At 39.7% G+C, this 17294-nt stretch overlaps 1 protein-coding gene across 1 annotated transcript; it reads left to right on the top strand.

Annotated features, from left to right (window-relative positions):
• The first annotated feature begins 502 nt into the window (after positions 1 to 502).
• Positions 503 to 16439, top strand: LOC120052605 (regulator of G-protein signaling 5-like). Its single transcript, XM_038999615.1, has 5 exons — positions 503 to 625; positions 6766 to 6879; positions 8864 to 8925; positions 13644 to 13810; positions 13967 to 16439. Exons 1-5 carry the CDS (start codon positions 582 to 584, stop codon positions 14126 to 14128), a joined length of 549 nt encoding a protein of 182 aa, XP_038855543.1. The 5' UTR covers positions 503 to 581; the 3' UTR covers positions 14129 to 16439.
• The last annotated feature ends 855 nt before the right edge of the window (positions 16440 to 17294 follow it).

The raw sequence follows: 17294 nt of genomic DNA, 5'->3' as shown, positions 1-17294 counted from the left end.
TAGCTAATGATGTTTGCTTTGTGTGATGGTTGAAAAAGCCAAGCATGCATTGCTCACATAGATAATGTTTATCTGAAACATGTTTTTCCAGCTCCGCTGGAGTTCATGCCAGTCCTAGGACCTCCTACTTGCAGTCTATACCTAAAGTTGAATTCACTTCCATGTTTTGCTAATTGAGAAAGATAATCGAAAGTAATCTTGATTTGAGTGTTAATAGGCTGTTAAAAGCCTGCTTAATTACTTGACACATTTCTCTCTCACCACCTGATCAATGGTTCGGTTCAGTTCAGTGCAACTTTTTTACCATTGTAAATTTAAGCATCTGATCCCAGATCTGTGGTTAGGGACTAACCTCTAATTCCAGCCATCCCAGTTCTACCAGACCACTTCTCATCCAGCTGACCCTGACTTCTCTTCCTGCAGTCGCAGACCTCCATTTCATTGGCTTATGCTCTTGGCCCTGAGCCAATAGGCTCTATGTATATAAACTCCTCAAGAGTGCTGAAAGACAAAGTCAAAAAGAAAAAGGGAATCTTACGGTGGTGGACTCACTCAACAACACATCAAAAGAAAAACAGAAAATGTGTAGAGGATTAGCTGCATTACCCCAAACATGTCTGGAAAGGTGAGATACCAAAAGCATTATGCTCTCTCTTCTGCTCTCTGAAAGGGTAATCTCTCCTACTGTAGCTTGCCTGAAATAACCCCAGAGATATCACATCACAAGTTTCTGAGGTTGATTTCTTAGTCGGAAAATGTTTGGTCTGTAATTAAAATCAGATTTCTTTATTCATAGTTAATTTTTTATGCTGAGCTCTTTTTTAGTATAGTTGAAGTCATTGACATATGTTGTATGGTAATGAAGTTAATTGTGAATATAGTTCTTCATTAAATAATTGTTCTACTTTTTGCAAAATATGTACGATAAATGGAAACTTGATTAAATACTCTTCTAAAATCTTTCAATTGTCAAAAAAGTTGAAAGTTTCCAGTTGCAGAGATAAAGGTATTGTTCCATGATCTGATAAGATCTTAATGGCTTAATGATAGCATCTTGCTGACTGTATTCCACTACTGCAGTCCAGACTCAGCAATTTCTTCCACCTGCAAGACAGGAAGATTTTGCCAAACTCTTTGTCAACCTCTGGTGATTAACTTATTAAGATGCAGATTAGGCCAAAAAAGCAAAGAGAAATCAGTATGATAAACTGCACTGCCCTGTTTCTGGCACAAGGGAGGATTAATACATACCAGTATCATGCATACATGATTTATAATATTTATATATTGAGTTATGCATATTAATTTCTTAAATCAAACTATTACTTGGAGCAGTATTTTTTGATAAAGGAAGTTCATATATAACTGGCAAATAAAGCAATAGAACTCATTGGCTATTTTTCCAATATGCATTCCCTGAAAACTGTTCATCAATCAAAGCAATTAGACAACAGCTACCAGTTGATCAAAAATCCTGGATTTAAGATATATTTTATTTTCATAGGGATTTAACACCATTACTTAAAATTGCACGTCATTACTTGGAGATTTTTTAAATGTTCATCTGCTTTATGGGCTCTTGGTCAACCTCTTAATTGCAGCCCTGGTTAGATTGGATATTCTGTAGAAACCAATGGAAACATGCGGCCTAGCTTAGTTGAGTGTCATCCCCGGTCAGGAACAACAAGGTCTATCCTGTTAACAAGAAGCTGCACGTATGTATGCACGTGTGGCTGTTGTTTTAGTTGAGCCCATCTACTGATCGCTGACTATAGGGATAGATGAAAGTAATAAAGAGGAATCAACTACCTGCAGTTCACCATATTATTCGTTATTGATCAGACTTTGTCTTGTTTCGTTGTCTCTGCCGTTTTTTTTACATGAGTGAGGTGAGCTCTAAGTAATGATAAACTTGGTTATTATATTCAAAGTCTCTTTGATTTACTCACTAAAATGTTCTCTTTGTATTAAATAATTTTGATTATTGCGTTTTTGGAAATAGCAAGTCAAATTGTTAGTGTGTCATTGTGTCCACAAAGTATTGTGTCCAGCCTCCTTTCTCTTTTTTTACTTTTAGTTTAGTTTGAGATGGTTAAAAGTAGGTATTTTGATAATTAGAAATTACGGTTAACATATTTAGTTGATTGATGATTAAAAGGAAAATGAAAAATCAGTTAGAAAAAAAATATGTTTTATCCCTTTTAAATGTAAATTATTACACGGGTCATTATAGTGTACATTATAGTGTACTGACACTGTGCCATTGAAAACAAAGGCTACATCACATGACCTCTAATGGGCCTGATTCACCTGAGGTGGGGTTGTGTTATCCTGGGTCTAAACTAGGGCAGTGTCGGTCATTAAATTTTGTCAGCCGGTGATTGTCAAGCAAATAACTTCCGGTCTCACTGTAATTGACCATTGATTAACAAACACATTTAGCATCTCCTGGCTTCCACTAATTCATACCTTTGGAACATCTACATTTTAAAAAGTATAATAAATCCATTATTTATTTTAGGCAGGTCTAAAGAAACATGAAATGAAGAAAATGTAGTATATTTCAGAAGAACAGAATAGCATACTCTGAGTCCTTATGTTAGGCCCTGATCTGGCTATGCCATTATGGCTATGGGCTACACTAGTTCATTTAGCTGACACGATTTGCTTAGAATTTTATAGTGTGAAGAATACAATTAAACATAGCTGAATAAAATATAAAGGTTATTTTCTCCAAACTATTTGAGGGCGTGAGCACATGTGGCTATTCTGTGTTGAGCGATTAACAAAGAAACAGGTAATCCAACATGCTTAATTGAAAGTTTTTATTTATGTAACTTTAGTCGTGATACAAACGTTGGGCTACATGTTTTGATTTTTAATGCATTCTAAGGTTGCATGATCCGACTCCAATGATGATTTGAAAAAAGTCGCATGAAAGGCATGAGCTCTGCTTGTTTTTTACTGCACAGGCTGTACACGATTCATCATTCTCTCATTCACAATTTGACAAGCACTTGATAATGCTGAGAATTTCCAGGCAGCATCCCCTTTGTGTGGCCATAATGCCACCTAAAAATACCTTTTGTGTTCAGTGGCCGTTGTGGCCTTGGGCTGAATATAATATCTATAATTCCCTTCTCCCGGCTGGGCACTCCGAAGCACCGATCACTCACATGGCTCTCCGTCACGTGATCGGGTCTTTCTCACAGGCTACAAGTGAAGACAGACTCATCGGGGACACAACTGCATGCATCCGTATCCAATTCCGAGGCGCATATTGAAGATATTGGAAGAACTGTCCACATTTACTTTTTGTCAGCCAACAAGCCCAACGAACAGCAAAAGCACTAGTCTATGTCAATCTACTATCCCCCATAGTACAAAAGCTGATGCAACTAATCAGAATGTTTAGCTTCATATGTTGATAAACTATTAGACTATTTCTTCACATTATAAGCACAAAAATGCGCACACAGCAGTAGGTTATAAGGAAAATGTTCCATTAGCAGGAAAACACCATTCTCAAAAGTGACCGCATTTGCGATTATGCATGTAATGCTTTTATTATAAAGGTGCATTTTTATGGTTAATATTATCTTCCCCAAACTTGAAACTCACATGCTGCATATTTATGCCAGTTAGGCTCTACACCCTTTGTAAAGTGGATTAATCTGTTTAATTTTAAGTTATTTTAAGTTATTTGGCCACTTTAGTTGTGATATAAACCTTATCAAAACATACAGTACCAGTCAAAAGTTTGGACACAGCTACTCATTCAAGGGTTTTTCTTTATTTTATGATTTTCTACATTGTAGAATAATAGTGAAAACATGAAATAACACATATGGAATCAAGTAGTAACCAAAAAAGTGTTAAACAAATCAAAATATATTTTATATTTGAGATTCTTCAAAGTAGCCACACTTTGCCTTGATGACAGCTTTTCACACTCTTGGCATTCTCTCAACCAGCTTCATGAGGAATGCTGTTCCAACAGTCTTGAAGGAGTTCCCACATATGCTGAGCACTTGTTGGCTGCTTTTCCTTCACTCTGCGATCCAACTCATCCCAAACCATCTCAATTGGCTTGAGGTCGGGTGATTGTTGAGGCCTGGTCATCTGATGCATCTTGGTCAAATAGCCCTTACACAGCCTGGAGGTCTGTTTTGGGTCATTGTCAAAACAAATGATACCGCAAACAAGATGCGCAAACAAGATGAGCAAACAAGATGAGATGTGTCTGTTACTTGAACTCTGTGAAGCATTTATTTGTGCTGCAATATGAGGTGCAGTTTACTCTAATGAACTTACCCTCTGCAGTAGAGGTAAATCTGGGTCTTTCTTACCTGTGGCGGTCCTCATGAGAGCCAGTTTCATCATAGCACTTGATGTTTTTTGTGACTGCACTTGAAGAAACTGTAAAAGTTCTTGACATTTTCCGGATTTACTGACCTTTATGTCTTGAAGTAATGACGGACTGTCGTTTATCTTTGCTTATTTGAGCTGTTGTTGCCATAATATGGACTTGGTATTTTACCAAATAGGGCTATCTTCTTTGAAGAATTGTCACGTTCCTGACCTTATTTCCTTTGTTTTGTCTTTGTTTAGTTGGTCAGGACGTGAGCTGGGTGGGCATTCTATGTTATGTGTTTCTATGTTTGGGTTCATTGCATTAGCCTGATATGGTTCTCAATCAGGGACAGGTGTTTTACGTTTCCTCTGATTGAGAACCATATTAAGGTAGTCTGTTTCTCACTGTTTGTTTGTGGGTGATTGTTCCTGTGTCAGTGTTTGTACCACACGGGACTGTTTCGTATTCGTTCGTGTGTGTGTTCGTTCCTGTTCGTGCGTTTTGTTCTCAAGTTCAGGTCTGTTCACGTCGTTTGTTATTTTGTAGTTTTATCAAGTGTTCTTTGTGTTTGTCTTGATTAAATAAATTCATTATGTATTCAACCCACGCTGCATATTGGTCCAATCCTTGCTCCTCCTCAGACGAGGAGGAAGACGAACGTTACAAGAATCTAAAATCTAAAATATATTTAGATTTGGTTGCTATATGATTACTATATGATATTATATGATATGTTATTTCATTGTTTTGATGTCTTCACTATTATTCTACAATGTGGAAAATAGTAAAAAAAAAATAAGAAAAACCCTTGAATGAGTAGGTGTGTCCAAACTTTTGACTGGCACTATATAGGCCTATGGGCTAGGCTACATGAGGTGTGCGACTATGATTTGAAAAAGTCAACAACAAAAAAAAGGCATTCACTGTTTCTTGCCTTAAGCTGGGCATCATTCACAAGTGATAATATATCATTCAGAAGTGATAGGCCAATATTGTAGCGAACGGAGCTATTCCTGTGTTTCATTTTCATGCAAGCCAGATAGGTTATACTCCTGTTTTAAAGAAAAAAAATGTGCTTAATATTAGGAAAGTTGAGAAATAAATATGGTAGACCTAGCCTATAAAATACTGTAACATTATGGAACAATGTTTTTTAAATTAATCAAATGGTTAGCAGGAGAGGCAAAATGGACAATCCTGGCCTAAAAAACGATGATTTATGTCACGCAGATGAGAGCCAAGTGAACCGAATCACACAGGGTTGTAACACCTAAGGAAGACACTCTTTCCCAGTGTTTTTGCCATTCATGCTCTCCCCATTGAGTAGAATATATCACGGTGACATCTAGATGGCTACCAATATTAGTTATTTCTTGTGTAGGATGCTATCCTACTTGAAATACTGTATAATCCTGGCAGGGGAAAATCCGCCACGTTACTAGATTCCATCGCCAACACTGTGTTAGGCCACAGCTGACCAGTGGCACTGCACAGGTCGGCAGGCACCTCGATACAATACGGTGCACAGGTCATTTGCATCAGCTTTAGCGGATCACGAGTATGGCCCATAACACGGATTATGTGTAAAATGCAGCCCGTCAATCCCCCAAAATATGGGTCATCTTTTGAACTGCTAGAAACAACCAATTTTCTCTGTATTAATGGTGGAAACGGTCACGAATCTGTGCTCAGTATTCTCTATTGCACTCAGAGTGACAGTGATGTTTTTCTAGGTCACACAGCTAGATATCTACAGGAATTTAGAGCAGACCAAAATGGCTTTTGTCAACTTGAGGTAGGTAGCTAGCAAACGTTAGCCAGCTTTCTAGCTAGGCTAACTAAGGAAACATACAGTAATTCAACGTTGGCTAGCAATAAATATGCTTATAAACAAGGCAAGGTACCTACCCAGCAGCTGCTGAAAATAATCTTCCACTTCACAGCCGCTTCAAGATTATATTTATTAAAATAGCCGGAGCTTCAAGTCTCACCCAACAGCATGAAGATGGCACCTGAAACGGATCATTTGAATCTACAGTAGGCATAAGCTATTACTGTAAAAAAAAAAAAAATACAGTATGTTAGAGTAATTTAATTACAGTTAATAACCGTATTTTTCAGCATTTTACCCATAATGCAGTGGTATACTGTGCATCTTACAGTGTTTTACTGTTGAAATTACAGAAAAGTCTTACAGTGTACTGTAGGTCTTCTGCTCTGTTGCTAATTGATTTTCAGCTTGTATTGTATTGAACTTCACTGATTGGTTATAGCTATCTGTGCTCACTTGGTTTTCCTGACTACAATCTGCATTAGCCAAAGCCATTACTATGGTCATTATACTGTTCTCCTGAATGTGTGTCATTTAAAAAAATTACAGCCCTCATTTCCTCATGTGTTTCCTTTCTCAGGGCTAAAGAGATCAAGTCTAAGTTGGGGGTTCTCCTCCAGAAGCCTGAGAATGGCATTGACCTGATTATCCCCTACCCCGAGAAACCAGAGAAGAAGCCAGAGAAGCTTCAGAAGTGAGTACTGTAGCTTTCTCCTTCCCTCAGACAGCCCTCACACACACAAACATGAACACAAACACATACTCTCTCTCTCGCACACACACTCCCGCAAACACCTTAGAACAGCATAGCTACAGAGTGCATCAGTTACATCCCTGTGCTCCTCAAAGGAAGGAAACATATAGAAACTGCTCTGCTTCAAACAGTGTCAATTGACATTTGTAAATGTGACTTCTGAAGGTAATTGTGGGTGAATACATATGCACGCACCACATTTCTGTTTTTCATTTTAATATATTTTTTGAAACAAGTTATTTGTTTCATTTCACCAATTTGGACTATTTTGGACAATTTGGACTATTTTTGTGTCCATCACATGAAATCCAAATAAAAATCAATTTAAATTACAGGTTGTAATGCAACAAAATAGGAAAATGCAAAGGGGATGAATACTTTTTCAAGGCACTGTATGTAAACATCATTATTAATGTGGCATTATTAAAGTGACTAGTGATCCATTTGTTAGAGTGGCCAATGATTTCAAGTCTGTATGTAAGCAGCAGCCTCTCTGTGTTAGTGAAGGCTGTTTAACAGTCTGATGGCCTTGAGATGTTGTGGGGCCCCAGTGTTGAGGATCAGCGAAGTGGAGATGTTGTTTCCTACCTTCACCACCTGGGGCGGCCCGTCAGGAAGTCCAGGACCCAATTGCACAGGGTTAGGTTGAGACCCAGGGCCTCAAGCTTAAGATGAGCTAGGAGGGTACTATGGTTTTGACTGCTGAGCTGTAGTCAATGAACAGCTTTCTTCCATAGGTATTCCTCTTGTCCAGATGGGATAGGGCAATGTGCAGTGTGATGGCGATTGTATCGTGTGTGGACTTATTGGGGCGGTATGCAAATTGCATTGGGTCTAGGGTGACAGGTAAGGTGGAGGTGATATGATCCTTGACTAGTCTCTCGAAGCACTTCATGATGACAGAAGTGAGTGCTACGGGGCGATAGTCATTTAGTTCAGTTACCTTTGCCTTTTTGGGTACAAGAACAATGGTGGCCATCCTGAAGCATGTGGGGACAGCAGACTGGGATAGGGAGAGATTGAATATGTCCGTAAACACACCAGCCAGCTGGTCTGCGCATGCTCTGAGGACGCGGCATGGGTTAACACGTTTAAATGTCTTACTCACGTCAGCCACGGAGAAGGAGAGCGCACAGTCCTTGGTAGCGGGCCACGTTGGTAGCACTGTATTATCCTCAAAGCAGGCAAAGAAGGTGTTTAGACGTCGGTGTCTGTAACGTGGCTGGTTTTATTTTGTAGTATGTGATTGTCAGGAGTCCCTGCCTCATACGTCTTGTGTGTGAGCCGTTGAATTGCGACTCCACTTTATCCCTATACTGATGTTTCGCTTGTTTGATTGCCTTTCGGAGGGAATAACTACACTGTATTCGGCCATATACCAGTAACTGAAACGTAGCTGGTTTGAATCCCTGAGCTGACAAGGTGAAAAATATTTTGATGTTCCCTTGAGCAAGGCACTTAACCCTAATTGCACCTGTAATTCACTCTGGATAAAATATGAGTACGAGAGAGATCATCCACTTACTTGTGGAACCTCTTACATAATGGCTATTTCCCCCACTAGCTCAGTAGTACAGCCATCAATTAAGGTTAGATGCTGCAGGGCTCTCTCTCGCACGTGTGTGTGTGTGTGTGTGTGTGTGTGTGTGTGTGTGTGTGTGTGTGTGTGTGTGTGTGTGTGTGTGTGTGTGTGTGTGTGTGTGTGTGTGTGTGTGTGTGTGTGTGTGTGTGTGTGTGTGTGTGTGTGTGTGTGTGTGTGTGTGTGTGTGTGTGTGTGTGTGTATTAGGGGGAGAACAATCGAGGACCTCTAAACCTCAATGACCTTACAGGGTGCTGTATTAATAGGCTGTGGGTGACAAACTGTTTAATCAAGGGTAAGGTGCGTGTTGTTTAACTGTAATATTGTGTTTGTGTGTTGAACAGGCCCATTCCTGAAGAGGCTGCTCAGTGGCGTGAGTCCCTCGACCATGTGCTGACCAACAGCTGTAAGTACGCTCAGAAATACACACACACACACCAAATAAGTCCTTGTGAAAAGCCATGAGGTCTTCTAGAAAACCGTATGTTTCTTAACCCAATCATGTGATACTTTATGAGTGACGCCAAATACTGAGCAGACTTAGAATTAACACTAACTCTGATGGTATTCATTATGCAGAGAGATCTCCTGGAAGAACTAACATTTTATAATCCATCTGTGAACATAAAGTCTATATTATGTAAAAGATGACACCTGGGTCTAAATTGAAACAGCTGGAAAATACTGAATGCTTTTAAGGGTCTGGTCTCAATCTTCTAGTGTTGCATTCCTCAAGGCTGTGGTGTGTGTGTGTGTGTGTGTGTGTGTGTGTGTGTGTGTGTGTGTGTGTGTGTGTGTGTGTGTGTGTGTGTGTGTGTGTGTGTGTGTGTGTGTGTGTGTGTGTGTGTGTGTGTGTGTGTGTGTGTGTGTGTGTGTGTGTGTGTGTGTGTGTGTGTGTGTGTGTGTGTCATTATCGTCCAGGTCGTGTGAATGACCAGACACAGTGCTTAAGCCAGTTTGTTTATGTTTGCGTCAGAAGCCTCATATACTCAGAGCTGGCTGGAGAGATGATGAGCTCAGTCACACACACACACACACACACACACACACACACACACACACACACACACACACACACACACACGCACGCACGCACACACACACACACACACACACACACACACACACACACACACACACACACACACACACACACACACACACACACACACATATACTGGGAAGCATGATTTACTAAGAACTGGTTTGAGTAATGTTGTGCTGGTGGTGATATGTGTAAACTGCTCTGCACCCAGAAGATTCCTGATGCCGACACAACAGACAAAGCAACATGCTGCCATTAATGATGCTTAAATGTATGCAATCACTTTCCCAAAAATGATAAGATGGCATTATGCCAGGAATCTCTCCTCACTTACAACATACATGTGTAAATCATATAGTTATCTGTGATCAGATATGTACTGTACATACATAAATACTTACGTACATAAGTACATGATTTAGGCTAGTGGGTTGTATTGGTACCACATGCTGTGATCTTAGTGTATGGTAGTAGCCTACTGCATCTCCGGTTTACTAACCACCGGGCCTGGCAACCCATCATTACGCACACCTGGCAACCCTCATTACGCACACCTGCCCCCCATCCTGAGGCACACCATCACTACCCTGATTACTCCCTCTTTATCTAGCACTCCCTAACATCACTCTTCAGGTAGTATTGGTTCTGTGTTCATGTCCAGACACCGTGCTTGTTTTGTATTGTGCTATGTTCTTTATTATTAATACTCACCACCTGACTCCCAGCGTCATCGTTACACCTACCCTTACGAAAAAAACATGTCAAATTTGCAGTTTCACATTCGAAAAATGCAATTTCAAATGGGAAACCATATTCTCACATTTATAAAATGTTGAGTTCACATGTTAACACCACCTTTTCACATGTGAGAAGATTAACATGTTTTCACTTCACATGTGAAAACACATTTTCTGTTTCATATTAAATCCAAATGTTAGATGCTACCACCCTCCTCTAAATCAAAACCAAACATGAATTTCATGTTGTGTTCTCATTTTCTGCGCACACTTGTCTGTGTTTCACACCTGTTTGTCCTAGCTAATCAGCGTCGCAATACAGGCACCATGCTGCCGGACAGGAAGTAAAACGGAGCGTGTGCGAGCAAACATTGACATCTACAGTATGTTTGGTTTTGATTTGGAGGTGGGTGTGGTAGCATCTAACAATTGCATAAAATTATTTCCTGGGAACTGCTCCACGCTGCAAAAAAAAACACTTTTCAATCAGAACCGTCTATTGAATACAGATACACTACATGACCAAAAATATGTGGACACCTGCTCGTTGAACATCACATTCCAAAATCATGGGAATTAATTGGGAGTTGGTGCCCCCTTTGCTGCTATAACAATGTCCTTTCTTCTGGGAAGGCTTTCCACTAGATGTTGGATTATTGCTGCGAGGACTTGATTCCATTCAGCCACAAGAGCATTAGTGAGGTCGGGCACTGAGGTTGGGCGATTAGGCCTGGCTTTCTGTCGGTGTTCCAATTCATCCCAAAGGTGTTTGATGGGGTTAAGGTCAGAGCTCTGCGCTGGCCAGTCAAGTTCTTAAACACCGATCTCAACAAAACATTTCTGTATAGACCTCGCTTTGTGCACAGGGGCATTGTCATGCTGAAACAGGAAAGGGCCTTCCCCAAAATGTTGCTACAAAGTTGAAAGCACAGAATCGTCTAGAATGTCATTGTATGCTGTAGCGTTAAGATTCCCTTCACTGGAACTAAGGGGCCTAGCCATGAACCATGAAAAACAGCCCCAGACCATTATTCCTCATCCACCAAACTTTACAGTTTGCACTATGTATTCAAGTAGTTAGCGTTCACCTGGCATCCGCCAAACCCAGATTCATCCTTCAGACTGCCAGATGGTGAAGCGTGATTCATCACTCCAGAGAACACATTTTCACTGCTCCAGAGTCCAATGGCAGTTTGCTTTGGCATTGCACATGGTGATCTTAGGCTTGTGTGAGGCTGCTTGGCCTCCCAATGAACAGTTATTGTGCTGACATTGCTTCCAGAGGCAGTTTGGAACTCGGTAGTGAGTGTTGCAACCGAGGACAGATGATTTTTACACTCTATGCGCTTCAGCTCTCGGCAATCCCGTTCTGTGAGTTTGTGTGGGCTACCACTTCGCGGCTGAGCCGTTGTTGCTCATAGACATTTCCACTTCAAAAAACAGCACTTACAGTTGACCGGGGCAACTCTAGCAGAGCAGAAATTTGACAAACTTACTTGTTGGAAAGGTGGCATCCTATGAGGGTGCCACATTAAAAGTCATTGACCTCTTCAGAAAGGCCATTCTACTGCCAATGTTCCTATGGAGATTGCATGGCTGTGTGCTCGATTTTATAAAACTGTCAGCAACGAATGTGGCTGAAATAGCCAAATCCACTCATTTGAAGGGGTGTCCACATAATTGTTTATATATAGTGTAATATGGAACATTGATTTAACAGAAATAAAGTGTGTTAGGAAACCTGAACAAACAGGTAGCATGGGGAAAGTGGTGAAGATTATGTGGTGAATTGGTGAAGATTATGTTCTGTAATGCTATTATGTTGGTGTGTAGCAGTGTGATTCAATAGCCTACTAAATGCCACAAGTGAAGTTTCAATCCAAGAAAAATCAAATAGTTCACTACAGTTCAATTCAATGTTCTTCTCCAGAAGAAATTTGATCATCCATAGGGTTTTGTGTCATTTGATTTCAGATTGCTGCGTTTTATTGCCTCTCTGTGTAACACATTGTCTCAAAGTGGCCATTTAGATGGGGGGAAAAAGCCAGAGATATAACATCAGAGGTAGACAATAGGACACGCATCCATGAGCTTTGTGTTTCTGCAGTAATGTTCACTATAGTAGAGTCCCTGGATAGATGAAAGCAAAGAGTGGTTTTTCTTTTTTCTGAGTCAAGGGAAGTTGTTGGATCAGGGTTCTGGTTATTTATTTATACTAAACAAAAATATAAAAGCAACATGCAACAATTTCAACAAATGTACTGAGTCACAGTTCATATAAGGAAATCAGTTAATTGAAAAAAAATGTATTAGGCCCTAATTTATGAATTTCACATGACTGGGCATTTCACATCCCAGCCATAGGTGGGCCCGTTTTTCCCTACAAAAATGGCTTTATAACAGACATAAGTACTCCTCAGTTTCATCAGCTGTCCGGGTGGCTGGTCTCAGACAATCCCGCAGGTGAAGAAGCCGGATGTGGAGGTCCTGGGCTGGCGTGGTTACACGTGGTCTGTGAGGCCGGTTGGACGTACTGCCAAATTCTCTAAAACGATGTTGGAGGTGGCTTATGGTAGAGAAATTAACATTAAATTATCTGGCAACAGCTCTGGTGGACATTCCTGCAGTCAGCATGCCAATTGCACGCTCCTTCAAAACTTGAGACATCTGTGGCATTGTGTTGTGTGACAAAACTGCAAATCTTAGTGTTCTTTTATTGTCCCCAGCACAAGGTACACCTATGCATGATCATGTGGTTTAATCAACTTCTTGATATGCCACACCTGTCAGGAGAAAGGGCAAAGGAGAAATGCTCACTAACAGGGATTTAACACATTTGTAAACAACATTTGAGAGAAATAAGCTTTCTGTGCTTATGGAACATTTCTGGGATCTTTTATTTTAGCTTATGAAACATGAGACCAACACTTTACATGTTGTCTTATATTTTTGATCAGTGTACTGTATATACAGTCAGGCCCATTATGTTTTCACTTCAGCAACACATATTGAGGATTAGCGGGCCATGTAAGAATCCAACCCCCAACTCTGATAGTGTAAACACTCAGCCATCGGAGCTTATCATAATCCTATCATAACAGAGGCACAGTGGCAGCATGTCTCTGGAATTCAGGACTCAGGGGAGATCTTGGAGGATTGGCCAAATGCCCTCTGTGTTAAAATATGGGAACAACTCACTGTCTCTCTATTTCACTCTGTCTCTACTTTCTCTCTCTTTGCTTCTTCTTTGTTCTTTGCTCTCTGCTCTGTTTCCCTCTCCCCCCACTCTCTCTCTCTCTGATCATTTAATATTCCCATCTCCTCTATCTTTCTGTCTCCCAGATGGCCTGGCCATGTTCCGTGGCTTCCTGCGCTCTGAGTTCAGTGAGGAGAACATTGAGTTCTGGGTGGCCTGCGAGAACTTCAAAAAGATCAAGTCTCCCATGAAGATGACTGTGAAAGCCAGAAAGATCTATGAGGACTTCATCCAGACCGAGGGACCCAGAGAGGTGACAGAAAATGTGTCATGCAAATGTGTACTATTGTATTTTTGTATTTGTTGTCCAAGCCCAGACTTACCTTATCCTTCCTGTCTCCGTCTCTCTCTGTCTCTCTCTCTCTGACTCTCTCCTCCCTCCCATCCTTCTCACTTTTCCTCCCTTAAGGTGAACATTGATCATTACACCAAGGATGTGACCCTGAGGAACCTGGTTGACCTTTCCTCCACAACCTTTGACCTGGCCCAGAAGAGAATTTATGCTCTGATGGAGAAGGACTCCTTCGGCCGCTTCCTGAGATCAGAGAAGTACCAGGAGCTGGTTAAATAAGAAGATGATTGCAGAGTAAGGGTAAATTCCAAACCAATTGGTTATCATTTGAAGTGGAATTAGGCCTTTAAAATGATTTGATGGAACTGACTCAAGCAAGACTGCAGGTTTGATAACTAATGACAAACATAAAGATAGATCTCATTCTAAACCACCTTGACTCCATATTTCAAATGACTAATTACTACTATATTTGTCTTATATACCTGTAGCCAATCAAAATTGTACAAGTCAATTAAAAAAGTAAAGAGTGTGGAAATACAATATGACAACATGACATTATTTGTTAAATGCTTACTCCAACTGAGAGACAAACAAACCACCAATCAATTATACAGTGATTTAAACAAATACATTTGAACATCACCATTTCTTAGAAAGATAAACCAAAGGTCATAATTATTGCAGACAAAATAGTCTGCAATGATTTTGTCCCATAGACTAAATAAAAAGTCTAAATATATAGTCTAAATAAATAGATCCTAGACAGACAGACAGATAGACAGACCATATTTGTACAACAACTTTCCCAGGAATAAAATACCATTGGCTTTCAGAGTTTCTGGGGAGGAGAATATGACCTCTGCCTTGAGACTCTTAGTGACACATCCAGTACCCATCAAGTGTTCTAAATGGGGGAGAAAGGGTGAGGGACTTCTTGGAACCGGACACTCTAGCGTTCCCACAGCCAAGTAGTAAACAGTCTAAGAAGAAAAGACATACAGTAGAAACCAGGTGCCTTGAGAAGCTGTGAGAATTTCTCCCCAACCATGCTCTCATGCAATCCTTGGGACAAGTGGTAGGCAGTTTGTTCAGTGGTTTACGGACCACTGTATTGTACGTTGATAAGATGGGAATACCGAGTAAGAGTGGATCTCATAAAAGAATAGAACTCAGTATTTTCTCCAAATATTTTTTTGGGGGGGTGAACTATTTGAAAGTCAGTCATTTCACCTAAAGATAGCAATGAAGCATAGGAGATGAGCAAAGGACACATACCCAATACATCAACATCATACAGTTTTGTGACTTTTCTACCATAACAAAATAGAAATATATGCACTCCATTATTGATTGACTAATCTTATCAAGTATTTCTATACAGCTTTCAGCATTTCTGTTTATCACTCACCATTCACTATAATAACTAGTCTTTACACCTTTCATGGTCTGAAAAGCAGATGGTTTTAAAGAGTGGAGGTGTATCAGTATGAAAAGGTTATTGTAGTAGGCTATCTCAGTCTAGTGTAGCAATTATATAAATACCTTACATTGTGTTTCTATTATGCACTTGCATGTTTTTATATATTTTAAGGGTGCAGCTGTCATGGCCATAACATTGAAGTATTATTACACAGAAACTCAGTACCTATACAAGTCCTTATTGTTGCCCCATACACACAATTCAACTTGCTGGAACACTGCAGGTCAGGAGTTGACAATATGGTCATTATAATTAATTGATTGTCCAATAAAAAATGTCACTTGAAGCTAAAGTGTTAAAATGTTAGATCACATACTTTGCAATCACTTGACATGGTACACTAATAGAGTTTAGTAACGATAAGGCAATTCCACGTTAACAGAATGATGCTAAGACTCAGATTTTTCACTTTAAAATGTATGTCAAACAAAAACAATGACTGCAAAGTTCAACCATACAACTCTATGTTCAAGGACTACTTTAAACAATTTCCACTGACGCGTTTACTTGAAGAACAGTGCAGATGCAAAGTTTGGTAACAATGATGGTTTGTCCTGTTTGTGCCATCCTTCTTTTACTAAACTTTGCATCTGCACTGTTCCTCAAGCAAATTTGTTTTTGAAACATTTCAGTGTTTTTGTAATATTTTCAGTGGAAATTGTTAAACATCGTCCTAATGCATAGAGTTGCATCTTTGTATTCTCTTACTGTGGAATTTCCCAATACTAACACAAAACAATATGTTTCTGATGTGGCATTGATAAGTGTATCTGGTTGCATAGATTGGCCAATCTACTGCTATTGCTCAAGATGTGCCTTCAGTGAAAACACTTATGGACTTATGACTTATGGAGTGCTAAGTTAATATCTGACACATGTATTATTAGTAGTCAACCACATAAAAGACATCAGTACATAAAATTCCTGAAGATGTAGTTATTTTTCTATGTAAATATCTACCAGTATTTAGTAGTACTGTATTTGTGTTGATTAAGTTGACTACCCCACTGGACTGAATGGGAGTTGTGACCAAGAGAGGACTGATTGAAGAGTATCCAGGAGAGAACCATGTATTTTAACTGTCATAAAAGAGAAAACATCTGACTATCTATTGTCACTCTGTTTTATTATGCAATATCCATGTATTTTTTACTCTTTTTGTGATCACAAGTTTATCGTTTACGAAAGAACATCTCTCAACATAGTACCCAAGAGAAGGGCTACACAAGGATTTTTTGCACACCAAGTGTTTCATAATAAGTAATTATTTGTTTGTGTGATGACATAAGGGATCAATATTACACAGATACATAAGGGAGAGTGGGGTAAGTTGAGCCAAAGGGGTAAGTTGAGCCATCCTTGTTTCTAGGAAACCATAAAATCCTCCCATAAATAACAATTTTGTGAACTAACACTCGCACTTGACTTTTTCCCCCCCTTACTAGCTCTGACTTTGCTTATAGCTACTTTATTGAACACATTTACTTACTGTGACTGTGATATGTGGTTGTCCCACCTACAGTAGCTATGAATGCACAAACTGTGAGTCACACTGGATAAGAGTGTGTGCTAAATTACTAAAATGAAAATGTAAAAATGTTGACCATATATTTAAAAAGAGTTCATCATTTTATGGAGTTTGTGAAGGAAGAAACCACATGGAAAAAGTGGTAAGCAAGTTTGGTCCAAAAAACTGATTTTCACCAAGTCAAATGAATTTACTGTGTTAGAGGTATCATGATGCTTGTATCTAAACCAAAGTAGATAATTTTAAGATTGTTCTATACATCAGTTGGGGGTCTTTATAAGCTTAAATATGAGGTCCTAAACCTAGCATGAAAGTGCATCCTTGTAGCTGTGTGGGCTAATATAGACAAAATATTTGCCTTGGGGTAAGTTGAGCCAATAGTCATGGGGTACATTGAGCCAATGGTTGAGCCAATGGCAAGTTGAGCAAATTGA

This window comes from Salvelinus namaycush, chromosome 8 (genome assembly GCF_016432855.1).
Source record: "Salvelinus namaycush isolate Seneca chromosome 8, SaNama_1.0, whole genome shotgun sequence".
NCBI classification, from domain to species: Eukaryota; Metazoa; Chordata; class Actinopteri; order Salmoniformes; family Salmonidae; genus Salvelinus; species Salvelinus namaycush.
Note: the sequence above shows the minus strand (reverse complement) of the source record. Positions and strands in the feature narration are given on the sequence as shown.